Source organism: Xiphias gladius, chromosome 19, assembly GCF_016859285.1.
Source record: "Xiphias gladius isolate SHS-SW01 ecotype Sanya breed wild chromosome 19, ASM1685928v1, whole genome shotgun sequence".
Lineage (NCBI taxonomy): Eukaryota > Metazoa > Chordata > Actinopteri > Istiophoriformes > Xiphiidae > Xiphias > Xiphias gladius.
In genome coordinates, this window is record NC_053418.1 from 13,681,109 (window position 1) to 13,705,216 (window position 24,108).

Below are 24,108 nucleotides of genomic sequence, written 5' to 3' on the forward strand. Positions count from 1 at the left end.
AGCGGTTATCCACCTTTCATGATTTGTTTTTAGTGCTCAGATATCTAATGCTAACTCTTACTGTATGTCCTTCCCTCTCAATCAGGCAACTTGTAAGCCCCAAACCAACGGAGAGGTGTGACAGAGAGGAAGAAGAAAAATAGGTGGGGATTGAATTGGCAGAAGTGTTTCCATCACACTTTAGTAGAGTACAGGGCCGTGCACGATTACAACGGATCGGAAGATTCCAGCAGCAGCTATGACTCAGAGCAACGGGGAGAACCCACAGAGGACCCGGAGGGGGCTCCACCAGATCCGGGCTGGGATCCAGTCCCGATCACTGCTGGCTAAAAAGAGAGTGGAGAACATCACAAAGAATGATGTGAAGGGATTCTTCATTAGAAATGCCTTTGTCATCTTAACCATTGCAGCTGTCATTATTGGTAAGTGGGAACATTTTCTAGGGGGGATTCTTTTCACTGTAGACATTGTTTAGACACTGCACTCTAATGGAAATTTAGTTTATAGTTTAGTTAGTTTAGTTGATTTAAAACTGGAGATTACTGAAAGAGATATTGTACTGCTCCTCTCTATCTATCACCACATTACCCCTCCTCTATTCAAACTTGTAAAGAAGAAGGCAACAGATTTTCTGCTTCCCCCCAATAATCCATCAATCTGGAGTGACCAACACCCCTGTAACAGGACGGAAGAAGGGAAAGAACGGAAACAAACTCACCAGATGACAGAATAGAGGGAACTCAGAGGAACTTAGCAGACTGGCCTTTATCTGACCCCGTAGCTGACCTTTGCCCTGTTGCCATTAACCTCTGAATCTTACTCAGTAGGAAGTGACCCGGGCCCACACACTGCCTGCACATCTGCAGCCCAGCTAGGATTACACTGTGCCATGGCAAACTCAAATGACTGATTGTTAAATTCAGGATCTTCTACACTTTAGTCTGCTGAGTCAGCCACCTAGGCCTATGGGTGGTATAGTCCTGAAGTGGACAAACTGCTTGTTGAGAGAATAGATGTCGCTGACACTGAAAGAAAGAACTTCTGCACACCTTTTCACAGCCTATTCAAGTTTAAAAAACGGCCATAGCAGAAGTGAAAATCTATGAATTTCTTCAGTTAAAATGTCATCAAATGCTAATGTATACAAGTCTACAAGTGTCCTGAGCAATGATCATGAGCTCACTGTATTTTATTTGTGAAAATTTGAGTAAACACTAATAATTTTCTTACTTAGCAGGCTGCAAGGTAGTCATGTGATACAAAGATGATGTTTCATCTTTCCGGTGTTATTTCAAGACTAATCACTATTACTATGGTATTGATATTCACTCATAAACATGCTACATTTTGCAACAATTATATTTGGATTCAACCAACTCAAATCGGGGACTCTTTTAAGGTTCTAGTCAAAATTAGATTTAAAAAAAACTTGGAATGTCCAAATAACATTTTGACTTTTCTTCCAAATCTGATTGTCACTGCAGGTATAATCCTGGGATTTTCTCTGCGGCCTTATAAAATGTCTTACCGGGAAGTGAAGTTCTTCTCTTTTCCTGGAGAACTGCTGATGAGAATGCTTCAGATGCTGGTGCTGCCCCTGCTGGTTTCCAGTCTCATTACAGGTAAGGACACCATAATGCGTATGGTATTTTTTGTTTTGTAAGATTAACCAAAAAGAGTGACACTGTTGTAGACACCCAAGGCTTACACACAGCACTCCCACATGGGTGTAACATCATTACGGTATATAAATTTCTCAGTTGTCAATGTTTTTTTGGGGAGGGAAATGTACCTCAGATAACTAAAATAAGTACACACAGCTTAGAGACTTCCAGCCTGTTCCAGCCTGTGTGACACTGTTTTGTTCTAAATTCATATCAAACGACTTAGACACCACACACAGCGCTCTTCTGTATACCCCTACCACTTTCTCTTGTTTGCCTGTGTGCTCAGCATGGCTCCACAGACGTCTTTACATTTGGTTGCCTCTGTAGAAATAGCCCCCAACCAGACAAAAACCCATTCATCCTTTACTCCCTCATACTGTATCTCTACCAGCCCAAAGTGAAGGTGTATCAGTTTTCGCATGTGGAAGAAATCGGACCTCTGTCTGACTCTGTTTGTATATGATTTAAGTTACATGTTTTGTCGGTAGCGTGTGTTTTCTGTGTAAAAGGTTCATGCAAGTGACAGTGCTGTTTGTTGTTTTGTGGCTCCACTGACCAACATGTACCTCATGAGTGGCAGAGTGAGCCAGTGGTTTGTTCAGCCGATGCTGTTTGTTGGTTTTGGCCCCAGTTTTGATCAGGGTTGGAATGACCTCATGAGCAAGAGAAAGACAAAGAGAGAACGAGAGAGATATGTTTTAAACTTACAGTACTGGTCTCAGTCACGTATTTGGGCCATGTTGTAATGGTCTTGATCCTGATACCACATGACCAAAGCAGTCCTAACTTTACTGTGTTTTAATTGAATTCAGAATTTGTGTCCTGGATTACTTTGCTGTCCCCGTACATCTTGTACCCTCTGCAGCTCACATGTATTTGTGAGCATTCCTGAGCTTCAGAACAACACAAACATATGACACTGAGGTTTTCAGTTCTAATCCAGGGATGCAGTGAGTTCATCCGTCACCGTTGATGTGGTTCATAAACCAGTCAGACATGCATGGATGTTTTCTTCCAGAGGCTGTGGGTTTGTTACGGAGTCTCTACTTGTTATGGAAGTAAAACTATAGATTTTTAGAGTTATGAAACATGTGAGTTTCCAATAACACTAGTCAGCAGCAGTGACTAACAAATGTAAACGGGGCACGCTGAGACCAAACATCCATTCGCTGAGCAGTGATTGACAGGGCAAGAAGCCAGTGTCCTGAGGGGATAATAGAGAATCATTGTCCGATAATAACCTGCTTTGTGCTGCAGTGGGGTGTAACATCAGCATCCTGTGACATCATGTCACATGACTGCAGCTACAACATGTGGAAATCAACAAAGAGGTTCTGTAGCTCAGTCATCCAACACACAGCTCCTCTCTCATGTGTGAGTGTATGTGCCCCATCCAAAAAAAAGTCGACTACAGTATTACTACAGATAACACACTTTACATTACTGCAGCCGCCTTAAAATTTTGGATTCCTCATCTTCCAGAAAAAGAGACTTAACACCATCTGTTGCAGTGGATATCATGTTTTTAATTGTTTATTTTCTGTAATCATTGAATAGTAATTTGACTGTGCAGTTTGATTTGGAAATTCTACCCTGCATTACCTTGCAAAAATAAGATACCTAATTTATGTGCGACAGCACTGGTTTGAACAGATTTTATCTGCAGCAACCAAAAAGGCAGTATAACACTACCAAGAATAAAACCGATAACAGCACATAGAAGGCAAATTCACCCACAGTAAATGTACTAATCTTTGTAACAAACAAGACTCTAAAATGCAGATTAATAAAATATCATAATAAATAAATTACTTTTTTTTTTTTCTAAAATGTGGATTAGACAAAGTTTGATCACTGTAATCTCCCAAAGTCACTGGCTAGCCCTTCATTCAGACTTTAAATGGCACCAACGATTCTTACAAATAGTTTGACTTTGCTTAATTGTAGGTTGAACTGTCATCCCAGATCCATATTAAGAATTTAATTCAAAATTTTAAAATTACATCAGGTTTTCCCTATAGAATTGAAACTTGTTTATCCTTCGAAAAGCCATAAAACTAACTAAAACTAACATCCACTGCCACTTCCTCGTAACTGTTAAACCTGCTCAAAGCCCCCTCTATCACAGTCTGTCAGTAATGACAAATATCATCCCCGTCATTATTGTCTTCATCACAAAATTGGGTCGACTTATTGTCAGGTTGTGCTTTACATTTCATGATATTCATCTATAAAACTTCAGCGCTGTAGCTGATAATGAGACTATCTTGTTATAAAATAAAATAAAACATGTTGCAATACATTATCTGCATTTTGCTGATTCCGCAGACCAAACCAATCAAAAACACTATGCAGGTCAAAAGTAGAGCCAAAAGATATTTGCTGTTGGGTTGACATGATCTGGTTACACCCTGCAAGAACTTAAACACACTGGATGCAAATGAACTCATTCATGATAGCAGTTTGTTAAAAATTTAGTGGAGCAGATTGAGGTCAGAGGTCACAATAACAACAGCAACAAAAAAGCTTTTTATAACTGCAGCTGTGAAAAGTAACTGTCTCACCAAAACACACACACACACACACACACACACACACACACACACACACACACACACACACACACACACACACACACGTGCACATGCTCACATGCTACAACTCAATGTCTTAAAGGAATTTTGACTTTTAAAAACAATAAAGCAGGAGAATCAATAGATCATTAAATAGATTGTTAGAGTCCTCTTTTTGACTAACATGGCGTTAGTTCATACGTACAGTTTTTGGGCCAATATGTAACATGACATGACATAACACAATATTTTTGAACTCCTGCAACACAGCTGTAGACCTCTAGTTTATGAAAGGTTTGGCTCAACTTACGTTATCCAAAATCCCTTTTTTTTCTCTCACAGATTTTCCAGATTTCTGCTGAAACTATGAACTCAGTTGAAAAATAATACCATTGGCCTCATCTCCTGCTCTTGAGTGTTTTAACACACTTAGCGGTATGTTTGTCTGTGTTTCTATCCCCATAGCGTAGGCTGGATTCACCATCTTTCCTTTAAGAACCGGCCTAAATATAATTGCAGTTAGATTTATTTCTAGAGCAGTGATTGCTTTACACACGTACACGACTTGGTGTATGACTTTGAGAAAAACATATTTTAGAGGATATGAGAAGCAGAGCTAGGCTCCTATGACTTCTTTTTGGCACATGGTCCCTGTGCAAACTGACTGTCACCTCAACTGAATTGTGCCACTGAGTGAAATGGCTTGTCCCAGCTGAAAGGAACTTGTCTCTAAATTTTGATCCTTTCTAAAAGTGAGGCTGAGTTGGGAATCAAAAACTTAGAGCAGAGTCCAGAGGGGCCCTGAAAGGTAGGAAATGAAGGAAAGCCCGACTAGTGGACAGACAGGAAGGAGAACAGAGGATCAAGGATTATGAGAAATGGGCTTATGGGTTTCAATGAGAGAGAGCAGATAACTGAAGGGTCCTTGTTGATCTTCATCCATAACATCTATTTCACATGTGCTCACTCACTCACCCACTTCAAGCTAACTATTGAACATCTGTTTTCTGAAAAATCCGTATTGTCCTCAGGCATTTCATTATGAGAGCTGAGAGTCCACCACAGAGTATTTATAGAGCCAAGAAGGGGCTTGGCAGGGAGAGGGGATGAGGGGAGTAAAAAGAGGAAAAAGAGGATGAATGCAGAGGAGGTCATTGGAAGGGGGACTCGAACATAGTAGGGGTGTGGAGTTAAGGGGAGGAGTAAAAAAATAAAAAAAGCCGAGCTTTGAGCTTGGTGCAGAGGTGACAGGAGCGGCTCAAACAGATTCATTTAAATGGAACAGAGCAGAGGGAGCTGTTGGTATTTTGGTGGAAAATGTGTCTTACACTTTTCAGAACCACATCTGTTTCTGGCTCAACATCGATCTGCACCAGTTTGGTGATTTTATCAAAAAGAGGAAACTAAATATACAGAGCAAGGGCGCAGCTGTGACGGAGTAAATGATTAAAATGTAAATAAACGATTTAAAATAATCACTCCACTGTATTCTGTTGTTTAATTTGGAGATGTCGGATTACCATTCCTGTATGTCATTGCTTCCTTTCCAACTTTCTTTTTTTTTCTAGCAAAAGTAGCATTTCATGTTTTATTCTTGAAATTCATTGCGGTGCTGATGCTGTTGTGACACCTTTTACATGATGTGACCATTTGTGATCTGTGAGATACAGTAGAAATACGATTGGATGGATGGGGTCATATAAACCAGGTGCTGTGTGTTCAGATCGTGCTGCTCTGCGCCATCCAGACAACAACACGACTTCCTGGAGAAGGCTCTCTCTGTTTATTGAGCATTTCCATTCATTCGTCATGCCCCACTTTGTTTAACAGAGCTGTTTCAGAGCCACCAGGCCAGTGATGTGACTGACTCAGAGTGAGTTATTAATGGCAACACCCTCCGTGTTGTAATACACCCCAGTCAGCCGTTTTGCACTTTGCGCTGCTGCACTTACATGAGCCAAAACGGCAGGTGCGCTTGGAGACGCCTGCTCACACAGTCCCTACGCCCAAGGCCTCCCTCTGTGCACTTTTCCTTGCACTTGCGCAGTTAAAATAGGGCTTTATAGCTTACTCAGTATCGGAGGCATGCTGTGACCCTTGTGGGGCAGCAACTAACAATAATTTTCAATACTGTCCTTTCTTGATGAATCAGTTAATTGTTTTGTCTATTAAATGTCAGAATTCAGTTAAAAAAAAAATTAATTAATTAATTTTAAAAATGCAGATAGCGGCATCCTAGACCCTGAAGTGAGATGTTCAAATTGCTTGTTTGGTTCAACCAGCACTCGAAAATCAAATGATATCAATTAGGGATCATATAAGACAAAGAAAAGCAGCACATTTGAGAGGCTGTAACTGATGAAAATTGGTTATCAAAATAGATTAATTTCCTGTAAAATCCTTTAATCTCCGTAGACTGTGTGGAGATATTTTCTGGCCGTAGGGCTTCAGGTAAAGTCTTCCTAGAAGTGTGGAGTCGATCTTTGCCAAGCGTCAGTGGATTTTATTTCCCCTCCGGACAGACCTCTTGCACTTGCTACTATGTCCTGCGCTTCAACTCCCCCCTAAAGTAGGCCTGCTTTTGTGTTTGATGAACATATGAGAAAGAAAGTCATTCTCCCTGCTCTCCTTCAGTCTTTGTTCTTTTGCTCTTTTGAACCGATGGAATTGGTAAGGCTGCGTCCGTTGTTGTCTGGACAACAGGCCAGTGATCATTGTGTGTGTGCGGGGCTGACTAAGTCAACAAGTTTTCCCAGGGCTGTCAGAAAAGGAATAAGAGGAGAGCAGGAGAAGGGGGGAGGGATGGTTGGGGGGGAGAAGGGTGGCAATGAAAGAGGATTGCAGCAATAAGATCAGCGTCCAAGAAAAAGAGTATGGGGAGGCAAGATGTGGGGTTGGGAGGGGAGGAGGAGCAGGGGAAGGGTACTAGGGGGCACTCTGAAACAAGAGGTGGTAGAGAGAGGAGCTGAAGAATTTTGGGGAGAAGAATGAGGGAGGGAAGGATGAGGAGGGGAAGAAGAGGATCAAAAAGAACGGGATAAAAGCCTAAGTCCTGGGCATGTTGAGACAAGAGGAACAGCGAGCGGGCCAAAGCAGGGCCAGTAGGTACACCCACGCACACACGCACATTGATGCGCACACACACACACACACACACACACACACACACACACACACACACACACACACACACACACACACACACACACACACACACACACTTTAATATACACAGTGTCACATGTGAAAGGAACACATACATCTCCCATCACACAAAGCCTGCTTTGCCTTGTACAGCTCTGAATGAAGAAAATGGCCATAATAGGACCTGACAATTTGAAAATACAGCACCACTGCAATGCCTATTGAGGCTGCTTGTCTGTTTCCAAATCCATGTCCCTGAACGGCTTAGGCCCCAGGTTCTGTGACTCCCTCACATTCTTTCTGGTTCGCATGAATCTTTAGTATTACTTCATCAGTGGTTTATCAGTCTTTAACTGAGAACAAGCTTTGTCAAAACTATTTCTTTAGCAACACAGCAGCCCTGTGAAATTAAACTCACCACATATTTTAGGTTATGTATAATTTGATATCATCCAATCTTCCTTGCAGGAATGCATACATTACCAGACATAGCAGGAACCAAAGTTTTTATTTGTAAATTGATCATGAGCTGCATCACATTTTTTTCTGTATAAAACATAGCTCTGTGTTATATTTCATGCCTTGGCTTGATATGCCTTGCAGTACATACAGTTTTCATATCAGACTGCAGATACATCTTAGTTGTATCTTTTTCTTTGTGACACAGATACTCCGTTGAGGTCAGACTGTTATTCTGTAATTGTGGTCTAAGCCTGCTTTCTGTGTCCACAACAAACTACTGTCACACTTGGGAGCATATGATTCTGCTGTATGATCAAATAAAAAAAAGGCAGTTGATTTGAAGGGTGCAAAAGCACAAAATCACCATCAGCTCTCAAAGAGTTTCTCCCTGCAGCTATAAATTAGAATGTATTATCTATATATTACTATACAGTATGTAAACAATTTTTGTCTATTTGATCTGCCCCTGGGTGCTGTACCTTAGGTGTTGGTTTTCCGCCAGTAAAGGTCAGAGTAAGATTATTTTTCTTGCCGCTCTTTGTTGGCCCCGATAGTTAGGCAGATAATCCAGATGGGTGTATTCCAGCTGTAATTACAGCACCTTTTCCCAGGCTAACTGTATGCTCACAGGGACAGAAGTCAGTGACACATCTCTGCAAAGGCAAAGATAGAAACACAGTATTTTTTGTTAGCATTATTCTTAGATTATTGCACTCTATTTGAAATATGCCCTCACTCTCTTGATGCTGCTAAGGCAAACTGATCTTTTTTTCTGTTATTTTGTCTATCGACATTTTCTAATGCTTTGCACTGAAAGCCACTTGTAACTGTAAAGCATATGTACAGTAAATAACTAATATATTATCATTAAATGAATGACTGAAACAAGGCAATCGGTGAAATAATTACTGAATGCTCAGTGACTGGTACTGTGGCTAATTTACATGATGCCACAGGCTTATAACACTGTCGCTGCTTTGCTTTTCCCTCTACAGGAACTGTTTGGAAGGCATACAGTGTGATATACATTCATTTCTATGATATGTGCTTTTCAGGCATGGCTGCTCTGGACAGCCGTGCTTCTGGTAAAATGGGTATGAGGGCAGTGGTCTACTACACCACCACCACCATCCTTGCTGTGTTCATCGGTATCGTCATGGTGCTCATTATTCACCCTGGGAAAGGATCGAAGGATGAGTTCACCAAGCAGCAGCAGATAGAGCAGGTCAGCCCTGCTGATGCCTTCCTGGACCTTATCAGGTGCTCCCACACACACAATTTATGCACCTCGAACGACCAAACACACTCCCATAAGCACTCCAGTGCACTGATACTGTCAACAAAAATGAAAACTCATAATCCCTCTTTGATTGGAGGTTTTCAAAGTGGGAGAAAGGATTTTTAACTTCTGTGACATTTGACGATGTAAATGATGCCAAAAAAAAAGGCTACAGAATGAAAATTAATATCATTCTATGCCCCTTTTAGTTTATACACTGCACATAATTTATCTGTTTTTAAAACAGAAAGTGTACCTGTTTTGTTTGGTTTTCCAGAAACATGTTTCCTCCTAACCTTGTGGAAGCTTGCACCAAACAGGTAACTCTCTCTCCTTTCCTTGTCCTGCAGTTACATAAAATGCTTTATTCCTTAACTGTCCCACCTCAGTATGTCCCCCTCTTTGCTCAAGTGCTCATTTAGCTCTGTTTAAAGCCTCTCCAGTACCGGCTTTCTATTTAATGTTTTTTTCTTTTGTATTGTATATTGTATATTCATTCTGCCATTGTAATTCTTTTGGACTTTGAGCTACTTACTAGAGAACTCTGTTACACTGGAAATTAATTTATACTATTAGAAAATGAATCTAAATTTGCAATCATACACAAAATCATCAGATTTAATTTCTTTAACTAGTAGCCTCAGTCTCTGCTCATAGGTCCAACATAAAGATTGCAAAAAGGGGGTTTACAGCAATAATTTCAGACAGGGATGGGTCTTTTTTCATGGGCACCTAATGATCTAATCTATCTGCCCATGCTTACACCTGACACATCTGTGTTGTTAACCGAGGCCCTTGTCTCAGTACAACTTTCACACATTTAAGCACGGAGAGGAGGACTGTGAAATTTTGTTTAAAAGATGCTAATATAGGAAAAGCCCAAACAAATAACTGCATTCTGAAATGCTTTTATTGAGCTTTGATGTCAAATATATATCCCTTTCACAATAACCTAGATCTATATGAACAATATATATTATATTATTACAATATATCATATTCAACAAGCAACATATATTTGCTAGGATTTCCAATATCCATGAATCTCAATTGTTATCCTTGAATAAAACTATTCATAAAATGCTATTGCCCCAGGGGTTGATCAATATTTAACCCGTCCTCTGTCTTTTTTAAAATCCAGTTCAAGACGCAGTATGCCAAGAGAGTAGTCCATGTGAAGATAACAGTGAATGACACAATATTCACACTCAATGGTAGCCAGGACATAGCCCGGGAGGAGATGATCCCAGTGCCAGGGACGGTTAACGGAATCAATGCTCTTGGCCTGGTGGTGTTCTCCATGTTCTTTGGTCTGATCATCGGGAGCATGAGGGAACAGGGACAGCCCCTCAAGGACTTCTTCGACTGTCTCAATGAAGCCATCATGAGGCTGGTTGCCATAATCATGTGGTAAGTGCAAGGAGGGATGGATGGGTTGGTGAACAGAGATAATGTTGAGATAATTAATTTTTGGATAAACTGCACGAATTCCATCAATCCTCAGGTATGCCCCTATCGGTATCTTGTTCCTGATTGCCGGTAAGATCGTGGAGATGGAGGATATTACAGCCATGGGTGGGCAGCTGGGAATGTACACGGTGACAGTCATTTGTGGGCTGCTCATCCACGCCATCATTGTCCTGCCAACGCTCTACTTCGTCATCACCAGGAAGAACCCCTTTGTTTTCATCGCGGGGCTGTTGCAGGCACTCATCACTGCCCTGGGAACTTCCTCCAGGTATGTGATTGGCTTAAATGTTACACAATTTAAGTCCAACTCAAAATCTTACAGACTGGCAAGAAAGGTCAAGGTCAAGGTAGAATCTATTGCCATTCTCTCATATATAGTACTTAGTATACAGGGGAACGAAATTTCATTGCGCCAATGCTTGAGGAACAGTTAGGCAAAGAAACAGGCACAAAATGAAATGAAAATACAATGAAGTAGGATTAAGGACTAAAACACTGGAACCTGAAGGTAAGATTCTAATTGTGTTTATTAAACAAACCACAGTGAGTGATAATAAAGTGCAGTTTCACATATAAGGAAGAGTATCATTTTCATTATATACAATAAAATTGACTAAATATATAAATATAAACACAACAAATAATAGTAACTAACAAACTGCACTAACAAAAATGTTGTAATCATGTTCAAGTAATGGCATATTTTCATCAAATTTGGGATTTTTTTTTCTCACTCTCACACTTTCTCTGTCTGCCATCTTCCTTCCTTCTCTCTTCCTCTGGCAGTTCTGCCACTTTGCCCATCACTTTTAAATGCCTGGAGGAAAACAACAAAGTGGACAAGCGTGTGACCCGTTTCGTGCTCCCCGTCGGCGCCACAATTAACATGGATGGCACAGCTCTATATGAAGCCCTGGCAGCCATCTTCATCGCACAGGTCAATAACTATGACCTTAACTTTGGACAGATTCTCACCATCAGGTATGTGATAGACAAAACACTCAAAATCCAAGTTTTGCTCTTTAAACATTCATTAATAATGCCAAACAGTCAACCATCTGAATCACATCTAATTCAACATGTTTCCCAGAAGGATTTGATTCAATAAACCTTACCTACTATGAAATTTTTTTGTATATACAGGAGAAGATTTCTATTACATTTGTCTTTCATTATGGCAAGAAATACTACTTAACCAAAGTGAAGCATCTCCAAGCCTCAAAACCACAGGTTTCAGCTTTATGAATGACTTTCTAACCACCAGTCTGGCTGTTTAACTAGCCGAGGGAATTAATTTAAGTGACCCCTTTCAGTGCTGTAACCAATGGATGGTTGAAAGGTCAAACCTAGGACATGTCTGTACTTTTTTCCAGTTGCACTGTAAATTTTTTTTTTTTTTTTACACAATTCAAATACGGTCAAATTTCTCTCCATCCGTTTTTTTTTCTACCTTTTTTTCCCATCAGTATCACTGCCACAGCAGCCAGTATTGGAGCAGCTGGGATCCCACAGGCAGGACTGGTTACCATGGTGATAGTTTTAACCTCGGTAGGCTTGCCCACTGATGACATCACGCTCATCATTGCCGTTGATTGGTTCCTGTAAGTATCGACTATATGACATCTTAGAAAACTTCACTTTAAATGGGAAAGTCGAAAAAAAATAGCACCAGTTTTTAGTCATAGCACTGAATAAACTGGAAAATGTCAGTTTATAGACAGTAATGAAGAGGTTTTAATCATGAGGAAAACAAATACAGTGTGGTATTTATTCTATTTCACTCAAGGGGATTTCGATGGATCAAATTGGTGTACTACATGCTCTTGAGTGGATTATGGGACAGCTTCCAGAGACACTCCCTTCACATTCCATGTCCCTCAATCCATCTGGTTTTTATTCAGTCAGCATCCTATCCCAGTGCAAAGCCCTACTTCCTCCTATCTACTAGCTGTGTGTCATGTGGTTTAAGGATTCACTGGAGCGATAAAAGACTATGCCTCCAGTTTTCTGATGATATTTCTTATGTAAAGACATATACAAACGTGCCACGTGGATTTAATCTGCAATATCGTCGCTGGAATTGTTTAATATTTCATACTCTTGTCTTCTTTATTTGATTTTTCCCATCTTATTTTATTTTGTCTTCTCTTGTCTCTTTTTATTTTGTCTTCTCTTGTCCTTTCTTTTTTGTCTTTTGTCTTGTCTTGTTTTTTATCTCCTCTTCTCTTCTCTTTTTTTCTTGTCTTCTCTTCTATTGTTTTTTTAATATTTTCTTATTTTGTCTTGTATTGTTTTGTTTTCTCTTGTCTTGTCTTATTTTGTCTTGTCTTCTTGTCTCTCCTCCTGTTTCATCTCGTCTTGTCCTCTTATGTCTTGTTTTCTCTTCTCTTGCTTTGTCCTCGCTTGTCTTCTATTGCGTTGTCTTCTCTTATCTTGTCCTGTTTTGTCTTCTCTTGTTTTGTCTTGTTTTGTTTTGTCTTCTCCTGTTTTGTCCCATCTTGTCTTCCCTTTTCTTGTGTTGTCTTCTTTTATCTTGTCTTGTCTTCTTTTTTCTTGTGTTGTCTTTTTTTATCTGGTCCTATTTTGTCTTCTCTTGTATTGTCCCCTCTTGTCATCTTCTTGTCCCCTTGTTTTGTCTTGTTTTTTTGTCTTCTCCTGTTTTGTCCCATCTTGTCTTCCCTTTTCTTGTGTTGTCTTCTTTTATCTTGTCTTGTCTTCTTTTTTCTTGTGTTGTCTTTTTTTATCTGGTCCTATTTTGTCTTCTCTTGTATTGTCCCCTCTTGTCTTCTCTTTTCTTTTATTGTCTTCTCTTGTTTTGTCTTGTCTTCTCTTGTTTCTTTTGTCTTCTCTTGTTTTTTTTTCTCTTCTCTCGTCTCTTTTTTTTTTTCTTTTTTTTTTTCTTCTTCCTTTGTCTTCTCTTCTTCTCTTTCCCTCTCTCTCTCCCCCTTCTTCTGTCCTTCCTCCTTCCAGCAGACACCCGCACCACCACCACCACCAATGTCCTTGGAGACTCTATTGGTGCAGGTATAGTGGAACACTTGTCTCGCCACGAATTGCAGAACAAGAGGACCCTGGTGTGTCTCAGTGGTGGTGGGAGGGGCAGAAGAAGAGAAGTCCAGCTCATCTGCCTGGGAGAGAGAGAGATGAGATGAGAGGACTGTGAGACAGTGAGACCAAGATGTAGGGGCGAGCTTTTTATCCAAGGTTGCATACTTTCTTAGGAAAACCACTGCACTGCATTGAACCACATTCTCAACTAACCTCTTCTTAATTTGCAAACCTACCTCTCACATGACTGGAGGGTTCAAATTCAGTTAATTTACAGCTAGGATATATTTCACCCAAGTGAGTTCCACTAATGAGGAAGGTCTGTTGTGGGCTTTCCTGACACTGTGTAGATTTGAAATGGTTCACTTTTGCATTGTTTTTCTAAGGATTTGTGCTATGATGCTTCCTAAGAGTACTACATGTATCTGCCATAGGGTGGCAGCTGTTTACTGTTAAACATGAATTAATCTAGAGCCTGGTGGCCTGTGGCCTGCAAGACATATCCGACCTCTCTCAGACCTGTGATGTCTAATCTCACCCACTAGAGGCCAGTATTGGTGTGAGCAGATTACAGTCCAAACTTGCGCAAACTTTTTGTGGCTTTATAGTTGCTGCTCTTCTTTTGTCTGAGTGGTTTCAAAAATCTAAGTGAAATGGTAGTAAAAATCTATCTGACTACTATGAAAGTGTTGCGTAACTTGCATGCACACTGGGGTAACCAGGCCAACGTCTTTGGCAGAAAAGGGCTGTCTATTTACAAACTTCTGTACAGACATTAGTGGCTTTATTTTCTATAATTTGGTGTATAGATTTCAACTTGATGAATGATGCCTTTTACCTTAAAGAACCCCTATCTAGCCAAGAACATTAAGTGCTATTATTAGGCAAACAAAGTTGTTAGAGTGTTAGAGAGCAACTATCCAACATTGTTTTTTGTTAGAAATATTCCGTAAACCACAATCATTGAGACTGACATACCAAAATCAAACAGCCAAGTTTTTACCTGTAAATTTGCTCAGACGAAAATTTGAACTGTTATCAAATCAGAATTTGAAGCCATCACATTACAACCAAAAAAAAGCAACAAAAATATTATCCAAATTTCTGTACAATTTAATTAAATCACACCCATCCATTCCTTAATAAATGACTAACCTGCACAAGAATGCAGTTCTGTTTCAATAGGAAGATAGTAACCATTGTCTTTCCAATCAATTCTAAGGATGATTGTGAGTCAGTTCCTTACCTAGGCCCTCTAACAAGGGCATGGAACTAAAAATTATTTGGTTGAAACATTAACTCGCAGTATGAAATATTTGTTTTATATTAAATTCTTAAAATGGTAGTCAGTAGGTTGGATATATAATTTTCAAATATTGCCGGAATATGTTCAGTTCAGCTTCCCATAGATAATAATCTAACGCTTATTTCATTTAATTTACCATGGGTGCATGCTGTAAAGTAATGGTTTTCACTGAATTCGCCATCTTTTATTTTAGCTAGCTTGAATTCGTAAGTGCGGATTTGTATTTGAAGTAATTCAGTATGTATAACAAATGTAACATTTACATAGAAACTGTTTTGTATAGGAGATTCTTCTGAATATACTGTACTTGTATAGAGAAATGTAGATAAAAGTGTACATTCATTGTAGATTCAAATTGTAAAGGTTACTTGAGGACTGCGTATGTAAAGATGCTGTAATCATTCTTTTATCAAACCTAATGACCAAACTAATAATCCCTTTAGTTCCTTTTATGAATGCAAAACTGGATGATGTAAAGGACCAAATATTTTCTTCTACACGCTTGAGGAAATGGAACAGTTCCTTTGTTTACAGTTGCTGGTGTCTCCCTTAATTTGACTGTTTCTCTCATGAATTCACATTGGAGTGCACACACACAACTCACACACACACACGACTGAATAATAGTTGTAATTTTATTTTGCATGGATTTTTTGAATAAAAAAGCAAAATTAGTGGTTGTGTGTTTATGATTTTATCATGAACATCTGAAAGGCAAAATATGTAATCTGTGAATTCAAAGCTAAGCCTCTTGGAAAGATAATGCTAATGAGTACATGCCTTTATATGTTTTAAATTGAAGAGCATTAGGGAGTAGCTGCTTGGGAAATACACATATTAATACCTAAGAGCTTCCCAGAGGGATATAATGTACCGATACTGAACACCTTAGTAATTGTAGGTGGAGGCAGTATCTTGCCTGAGTTGGTGAGAACTAGTGGTTGTACTGGAGGGGAAAGTAGTTCTCACTTTTCTCCACCAAACCCTGATTATGTGCACTGGAGTTGATGCTTCAAACCAGGAACCCTTATCTACAGTCCAGCTTCCTACAGGTGATTGCCTCTCTAGCAAACACAGAACTTCCACTCGGAAGGTCCATCATATTTAACAAATGCTGATGCTGAATTTTTTGCCTGAAAGCAATAGTCTATAAATTTGGTAAATGCCCCTAACTTTTGCATTCTTGTACAGTTAGGATGTTGCTTTTGCATAGAGCAGATTAAGCACGTATGCCATATTTTACACATTAAAACAATTTATGTTGTTGTTGGCACATGTTGAGTCATTTATAAATTTACAGGGTTATCCTATATCCTCAAAACTACTTGTCTCATCTAATGTTTTGATTTAATTTTAAACTCTACATGTAAAAAAAAAAAAAAAAAAAAAAAAAAGATAACCCCTCCGGATGAGGTCTGAAAATGGCCTTGACATAAGAGTAAAGATACACATACTGATGTCATATGAACCTGTCCAGACAAAATACACATACATACACACAGTGGTGGGAAAGTAACTAGGCACATATACTCAAGAATTGTCCTTAAGTAAAATTTGAGGTACTTGCACTTTACTTATTTTGGTTTAAATTATACTTTATATTTCTGTTCAACTACATTTCAGACTGCACTTTTAACTCCTCTGCATTTAGATGACAGCTAGTCAGCTAAATGAAAAGTTTATGAACAAAATATATGATGAGCCTTTAAAATACTGTGCATTATCAGAGATTAAACTGCAATGCCAGTAGGTAGTTCCAAGTAGTTCCAACTTAACCTGTCACATCAAATTGCTGCTTTTTATATTAATGTTAATAGCAAACCAATAATACAGTAGTTCTCTGAAGGAGGTCATTCTGCATAATGAGTCATTTTACTTCGGTGCTTTAAATATGTGTTGCTAATAATACAGGACCTTCACTTGCAACTGAGTATTTTTAAATAGAAGTATTTTTACATGACTTAAGTAAAGGATTTTTGTACTTCATCCACCACAGCACACACAACAGAACAGATGTAATAGAAGTGTGTAATCCATACTTTTTAAAAAATACATGTTTATAATATCTTTTAATTTGAAATGTCCCATGGAATCATTAACGCATACCATACAGTATTTGCGTGTTTTTAGTGTAGACAAGGAGAAACAGCAAGAGAATTAGCTTATCGTAATTTCTATATGTGGTAGCTCAATGGCAAGTTTCAGCGTCAGAAAATCTGATGATGATTTGTTTATATGTCTGTATAATTTGTGTCTTTAGCTAAACCCGAATTTAGAGTAGACGGTAAAGTAAATGGGCTAGAGGAGACAAACTTGTCTTGCAGTGCTCTCCAGCGGCCCAAACACGAAATGTTGCATGGCATTTTGTTTGGCGCCGATGGAGGGAGTCACTCTTGAGATCTTTGGTCAGTCAGACGGCAGAACTTCCGGTCGGCATTTTGTTCTACGAGAGGAGAGCCTCTTGATGATCGCAACAATCGTCATATTTCTCATTTATTGTCGAAATTGGCTGCACTCATTGTTTATGTCGGCGCAGACCGACTGAAACTCCGAAGAACGAATGTTTCCCCATGAAAGTACGTTGAAACATTCACCCTTGAGTGACGGAAGAAGAACGAATCAGTGCGACCCGGATTATTGTTGATAGCTAGCAAGCTAGCTCACAAGCTAGCTGGCAAGCCAGTCGAGTTCCTTCTGGAGGAGCTGCGAGAGAGAAGAAAGGGGGAGCTAGAGATACGGACACGGACACAAACCAAGCTAAAACATTCCCCTCCCTTTGAACGCAACATCCGAAGGTAAATATAATCACCTATCCCTCTTTATGAACCAAACTTTTTAAATTGCGGTTATTATCTATTACATTAGTAAATGCTCTTCTGCAAGACCACCTACGGCGTCGTTAATCGTTGACCGGGAGGTAACGGAAGCTAGCGAACTAGCCAGCCAAGCTAGCTAGGTGTGTTTTTGCTCTGCCGAGGCGCACGGCCTCAACTGGATGTCATTTGTCGAGCCCGAGGATTGGGCCGTTGCCACGGAATTAGAATTCGTGCCGTTGCCTTTACATCTACTCACTCAAACTCGTCGCCTTTTTCCGAGCTCAAGGGAAATCGGCTAGCATTGTATTGACCCCGACTAGCGCTTCCTTGTATTATTTGAATTGCCTTCCTTTTATTTGAACGGGGGGCAGCGTTAGAAGCTAACCAACAACAGTTACAGCTAGTTAGCATAACTAGCTAGCTGTTAAAACACGACTATTGTTGTTAGCGAATGTTAGGCAGTTAGCGTTAGTGATCTTAGCTGCTATCGTAAGTGGTAACACTAGCTTCGCGGTTAGCTCGAAAGATTCAGGCAGTCAACTTCTTGGCAGTCTGCCGTTGGTGATTTTGTTCGCAAGTAGCGGGCTGTAGCTGGCAATTCAGCTAACTAAGATAAACACATAAATGGATGCCTACGGCACCTACACGTTAAGTAAGTGTTGGCTAAGCAGTTGTGTTATTTACGTCCCAATGTTGTTTTGTTTTGCTGGAGCCTTTGGCAGGGCCAATGTTGGTTTTGGTTGCTATCCTGTTTTGAAATGTTTTGACTGAGCACATACCACTTTGCCTTAGCTATAGTTACTCTTCAATCCAAGTTTTGTTTACATGTAAATGTTATTAGTGAGAATCGTAGATTTTTTTTTTTTTACCACAACAAATTCAGTTTGGTGGTTGTAGTTAACAGTTTGCAGAATACGTACGATGGCTCTTGGCTACTGGAGGATGCAGCCCCCCACTACTGCTGCCACCATCACAGTGCATCTGTTCCTTTGTGCTGCCTCCTGCTTGTCAGTCTCACAGCTGTCAGCCAAGCCTCTGCGTACTGAGAGAGACCACATAGACTGAGCATGCTAACTGTACAGCTAGCTAATGTAATGTTTACAATATCCATCTGTTGATCCCCTGTTACAGTTATTACATGCAGCATCTGTTTCACGTTACTATTTGACCTCAATGATCCGCTCGGACGCAGGTCTGGTTGCAAACATTGTGTTTACAGATGTAAGTGGCACCAGTAATAAGCAGAAGTTGATGAAAAAGTTGTTGCATTTTCTTGGAAGTCATTAAAAAGGTCAACAGTGCTGCATACTGTTGCATTCTTGGTTTGAAGATTGTGTAGCATTAATGAAATTCATTGCAAATATGAAATGCATGTGTGGTAGTGAATATTGTGATGCTCCACTTGGCATTATTTTTGCTGTTTTTGGTTAAGGTCTTAGTCCAACTCCTGTAGAGAGAGTTTCTTCTGAAATTGTCCCAAAGAAGAATAAAATGTAGTTTTTTTTTTTTTTTGTCATAAAGTCTGATGCAGAGCCATGTTTTCTTTCAACAGATTGAAGGAGTAGGACTGTTTATCTGAAATGTCAGTGAGTCCACCCGAGACTGCACATAATTCTTCAAAAAGGTATTATCATTATGGTTTGGGTCATTTTTCATTTCACTGATTTTATCATTAGTAATAATAAAAAATGAGACAAATTAGAATGTTGATAACATGTTTACATCAGGCTAGTGCGTGTAATCAGTATCTAACTTTGATGCTTACAACATGTTAACACTTTCATTTTAATTTTGTGTCATGGAGAATAATGTAGATAACAAGCAGACCCTGTACTGGCCTGCTTTTGGCTTCTTGTAGTAGACGGGTTTATCAATGAAGGGTGGGCTGCGTTATGATATTCTGAAAATTGCAGCTGGCTTTTCCCTCTCTTTATCTTTGACGTCCTGTACAGTCTTCCTTGAGAGGTCAAGGACATCTAACAAGCAAAGGGGTTTAAGACAGTTTAAGTGCAGCACAGGGCCCTAATTTGTGCAGGTCTATCATAAAAAGCTGAAACTGAAAAGCCTTCTGGTTTTAAATTAATGAAGGGGAATACACTTCTGTGGTTGTAACACAAAGATTTACCTTAGTTGACTACTTATTCAGTTTGACAATATTGGTGATATTAAGTATGTATGACTTGTAAAATCAAGTCAGACAACAATTGGAGAGAAAATAGAACAATGTTGCTATATGTACCCACACTTTGTATAGCTACTGTTGTGATACCAGGGCAATCAGCAGATCAAGGCTTATTCACTGGTGTATATTATTGTTGGGGCTGTGTATTATTAAAAAAATTTATATACTGGTGACCGTGTGATACATGAGTATAAACATGCTTTTTTTTCCTCAGAGCCCTGTCTTTCTTTTAACCTAATAAACCAAACTTAAAATATGCAGTAATGTCAACATTGTGTTGCTGTGTTTACAACTTTTTCACAGTATATTTTCGATTCAGACAATGCATAGGTTTTCCATTTTAATGGTAGACACCAAGCTGTATAGGTAATGTATATCTGACATTAGGGGAAATGAGACTAATCTGACTTGACATTTAAATGTCTCATAATAATAATACACATCAGTTTGTATAATGTGGCTGAATTATGACTTACTCTTCGAGGTGTAACAAAAGCATCACAAGCATTAAAAGATTTTTTAAATTATTAATACATTGGTCTCAGATAATTGATTCTTGATTGATTTGTTGCTGCTTATGGTTTGTACCTTTATAATAATATATTATATTTTAACAGAAGGACAGTCTAATGGTTATTGACCTTGTTCTTTAACCATAAAGCATAGATTCAATCATCTGTGCATTTGTTTCTGTTGAACATTTCATAAGACTGCACCCTTGCTAGTGGAATGATATTCCTGAACTTGTGTCCCTGTATCCCATGCAGAGAGCACTGAGGATTCTCCCTTTATGGATCAGCAGCATACATAAATGATAATGACAGTAGTAAAAAATGATAATATACCAGATATACATGTGAAAAGGATGAGGTCATTCTTAAATGTAAAGTAGAGACCATAGCAATTTATCTTGATTGACAATCTCTAATAAGAATTTGTGGCTTACAGATGATGCAACCAGCACCCTTTCTCCTTTACAAAACAAGAGTTCAGCTTTAGAGCAGATATAGCAGTGTATATATACTGTCGCAGATATCTTGTCATTGGCTATGTATTTGATGTCCCTGAATAATTTTGATTATTTTATAATTTTTACTCCTCCTCCTGTCTTTTTTATCCCCTCTTTTCTCTGCCTTTCTTAATTCTTTATACATTTCTGCTATTTCTCCACCTTTATCTCATGCCCTCTTTTTTTCACCTTTCTCCTGTCCATCACTCATTTTTTTTCCGCGCCCCCCCACCACTAACCCCCCTTCTGTCCCAGGTATCAGGAGATGTGAGGACGGGTGTCGTTCATCGACCCCCTGATCTACCTGTGTATCAACACACTCCCCCACCCTCACCTTCAGCATGAATGGGGATATGCCTCATGTTCCCATCACCACTCTTGCTGGGATCGCTAGCTTAACAGACTGTGAGTAACACAGCTGTTTTCCAAACACATTGTCACAGTTTTTCTTCTGTCTCCTCTTCCAGTGTAAAATGTGAAGCTGAAATATTCTGTCTGAACAGATGTAAATTTGCAATTGTGATTGCATATCCTATCTCTTGCCTTGTCTACCTTCTCTCTACTTTTCTACGGCCATCTGTCCTGCATTGCGTTGCATTACTGGTTTCTCACACTCTCTTTTTCTCATTTGTATTTACTTTCCTCCCCGCCTCTGTTCTTTCCATCATCTTTCTCTTCTCATCTCAGTGTTGAACCAGCTACCCCTCCCTTCCCCTCTCCCGGCCACCACCACTAAGAGTCTCCTATACAATGGGAGGATCGCAGAGGAAGTCACCTGCCTACTGGGCTGTCGGGATGAGAATCTGGCCTCCCAGCTAGCCCATGGCCTCAACCAGGTCTCCACAGAGCACATGTGAGTATATAAATGAAACTGTCTGTATGGCAAAATTGTGTCTTGATCCTTAACAGAGAAACAGACCCTACCTCAAGATCTGAGGTAACACATTTGCCTGAAAATGGTTGGGCTGTCAGTGTTACAGCTTGGGGTCCAATATAACTTGGCTTTAAAAATGAGTTCCAAAAGATGAATATTTAATGAGATGGAGGCATGAAAGAATTAACAGTGATGCCAAAATACATGTTAATGCTTTACCTGCAGGCAGATTTGCTAGATACAAATACTACATATTAAAAAGTCAAGAACTCTACTGGTTTTAAAATCATAGTTCATAAAGAAGTTTTTAGAAGCTAATTAACTTTAAAGGTGTTATTTTTGTTTGAAGGTACAAAATTAAATCCAATTTAGTGTATTTGTGGTAGGGGTGTGTAAGGAGTAATAAAATGTGTAATTCATATTTTTATTGTGGTGTTGATATATATTGACATAAATCCACTGAAATACGTACCTGATTTAACCAGTATCAAACATTGCATTGATGCAAAAGTCCTGTAAATCCAGTTTTGCCACAGCAGTTCTGCTGATTGACTTGCAACATTGCCCATAATGGCCTAAGAGAACCAGATATTAAAGAAATACATTCATACATTAGCAAAACATCTACAAGTTTACAAAGGCCCATCTTCTCATGGAGTACCGTTAAATGTTAAATGGCCCACCTATAATTGTAGGCTACATATCTATAAAATCAGTCATATGTATGTTTAAATACATTCATTCAATGCAGTGTTTAAACATTATCCACTACTGCCTATTTCTACTTACTACCAATTGTGCCAGTTACTTATCTTGCTCCAACTAATTTATAATGTGCCTTAACCTGTTCTTTGTGCATGTTTTCAGAGAGCTGAAGGACAACCTGGGTAGCGATGAGCCAGAGGGAGATGCACCACTGTTGCTGCAGACCATGCTGGCCAGGAACCCTGGCATCTTCAGGGAGAAAAGTATGGAGACACGTACCTGTTGCACATTACATCAGGAAAGCATACAATCTTTTAGACTAGCTTCATGTTGATATTTATAAATAAATGTGCTGTATTTTCATTTCTAAACAGATGTTATGCAGCAACCAATGGTACCACCGTTCAAGATTACCCAGAATTCGATGCATAGCCCTGCCCAGTCTGCAAACTTCCAGCCGGCTGCAATTTCTCCCAGTCCATCAAGGTCGGTCAAGCTGCAAGATTGAGAAGACTCTTATATATCATAACATTAAAAATAGTAACCTCTTAGTTGTTATTTACATGTTTTCACCTGTTTTTTAATTAGTATATCCCAGTTACATCAGAATATGTGGTATTATTTTCTAGTTATATGGATGATTTGGTGGATTTATACTGTATTTATATGAAAGATAATACAAAAATATTGTCTTTGAGAAAGAAAATTCTTATTTATTTCACTGTTAATAATTTAACTTCCTTCTGCTTGCTTGCTTACCTTCTCCCTCCCTGTTCTGTCCTCCATTTTGTCCAGCCGGTTTGTGGCGCCCCAGACTGGGTCCAGTAGCCGGTATATGGGCCAGCAGAACAGTCCAGTACCCAGCCCCTACACTCCCCAGAGCCCTGCCACTGGTTACATACAGCAGTATCCCCACCAACAACCTCCCAGCTATAACCAACACCAACAGATACAACAAGGTGAGATCTTATATGTGTGTGTTTCATGTTCGTGTGCATGCGTGAAATATGGATCCATACTTCCTTGCCTGTGTGTGTTTGGGTGTGCAACTGGTTGATGTACATGATCTGTAAAAGTTGTTTAAAGACATGAACACATTTTGAGACTTGCATGTGAGGTTGACATGCTGAGACAATTAGAATGAAGCAGACTTTAACATTTTGAAGTTTGTTGGTGTCTTATTTCAAAGTCATCTAAAAGGTGTACATCTGAGTCCATAGAGTTCAGTTGAGTAAGGTTTTATGTAAAGACCCCATCTGAGTAGATCTGTCCTTTTGATAGGATTTCATGGGTTCTTATTTTAAACTTTTGAACTACAGTTTTTGCTTTCTGACATGATTACATCTGGTAGATTTGATCAGCTATACATGAATTATAATGGAAAGTGAATTTGAATCTGTCAGTTGGCCAATTAAGAAAACTAAATTCCTAACTTTGTCTTCCAACTGCACTCTTCTTGCTGATGTTGTGCTGTTTGTTGCATGTGATCAGTTGCTGGGGTTTTGTGGACAGTTCTATGGACAAAATTATGTTCCTTGTTAGGCCAATGTGAATGCAAACATAACACTTCCCT

General features: G+C 39.3%; 2 protein-coding genes across 4 annotated transcripts in view; both read left to right on the plus strand.

Moving 5' to 3' along the window:
• Nucleotides 1-217: 217 nt before the first annotated feature.
• slc1a3a (solute carrier family 1 member 3a) lies at nt 218-12,247 on the plus strand. Its single transcript, XM_040155709.1, has 8 exons — nt 218-422; nt 1,485-1,622; nt 8,902-9,106; nt 9,403-9,445; nt 10,267-10,535; nt 10,630-10,863; nt 11,382-11,576; nt 12,062-12,247. The coding sequence occupies exons 1-8, from the start codon at nt 239-241 to the stop codon at nt 12,198-12,200; spliced, it is 1,407 nt and encodes a 468-aa protein (XP_040011643.1). The 5' UTR covers nt 218-238; the 3' UTR covers nt 12,201-12,247.
• Nucleotides 12,248-17,364: 5,117 nt separating this feature from the next.
• The window catches only part of nipbla (NIPBL cohesin loading factor a), a 31,323-nt gene continuing 24,579 nt past the window's right edge, over nt 17,365-24,108 (plus strand). For all 3 annotated transcript variants that reach the window (XM_040155175.1, XM_040155176.1, XM_040155177.1), the window contains exons 1-7: nt 17,365-17,744; nt 19,318-19,389; nt 21,212-21,361; nt 21,644-21,809; nt 22,698-22,798; nt 22,910-23,021; nt 23,331-23,494. In XM_040155175.1, the coding sequence (XP_040011109.1) occupies nt 21,298-21,361; nt 21,644-21,809; nt 22,698-22,798; nt 22,910-23,021; nt 23,331-23,494 (607 nt within the window). In that variant the 5' untranslated portion in view covers nt 17,365-17,744; nt 19,318-19,389; nt 21,212-21,297. The remainder of the gene's footprint in view (nt 17,745-19,317; nt 19,390-21,211; nt 21,362-21,643; nt 21,810-22,697; nt 22,799-22,909; nt 23,022-23,330; nt 23,495-24,108) is intronic.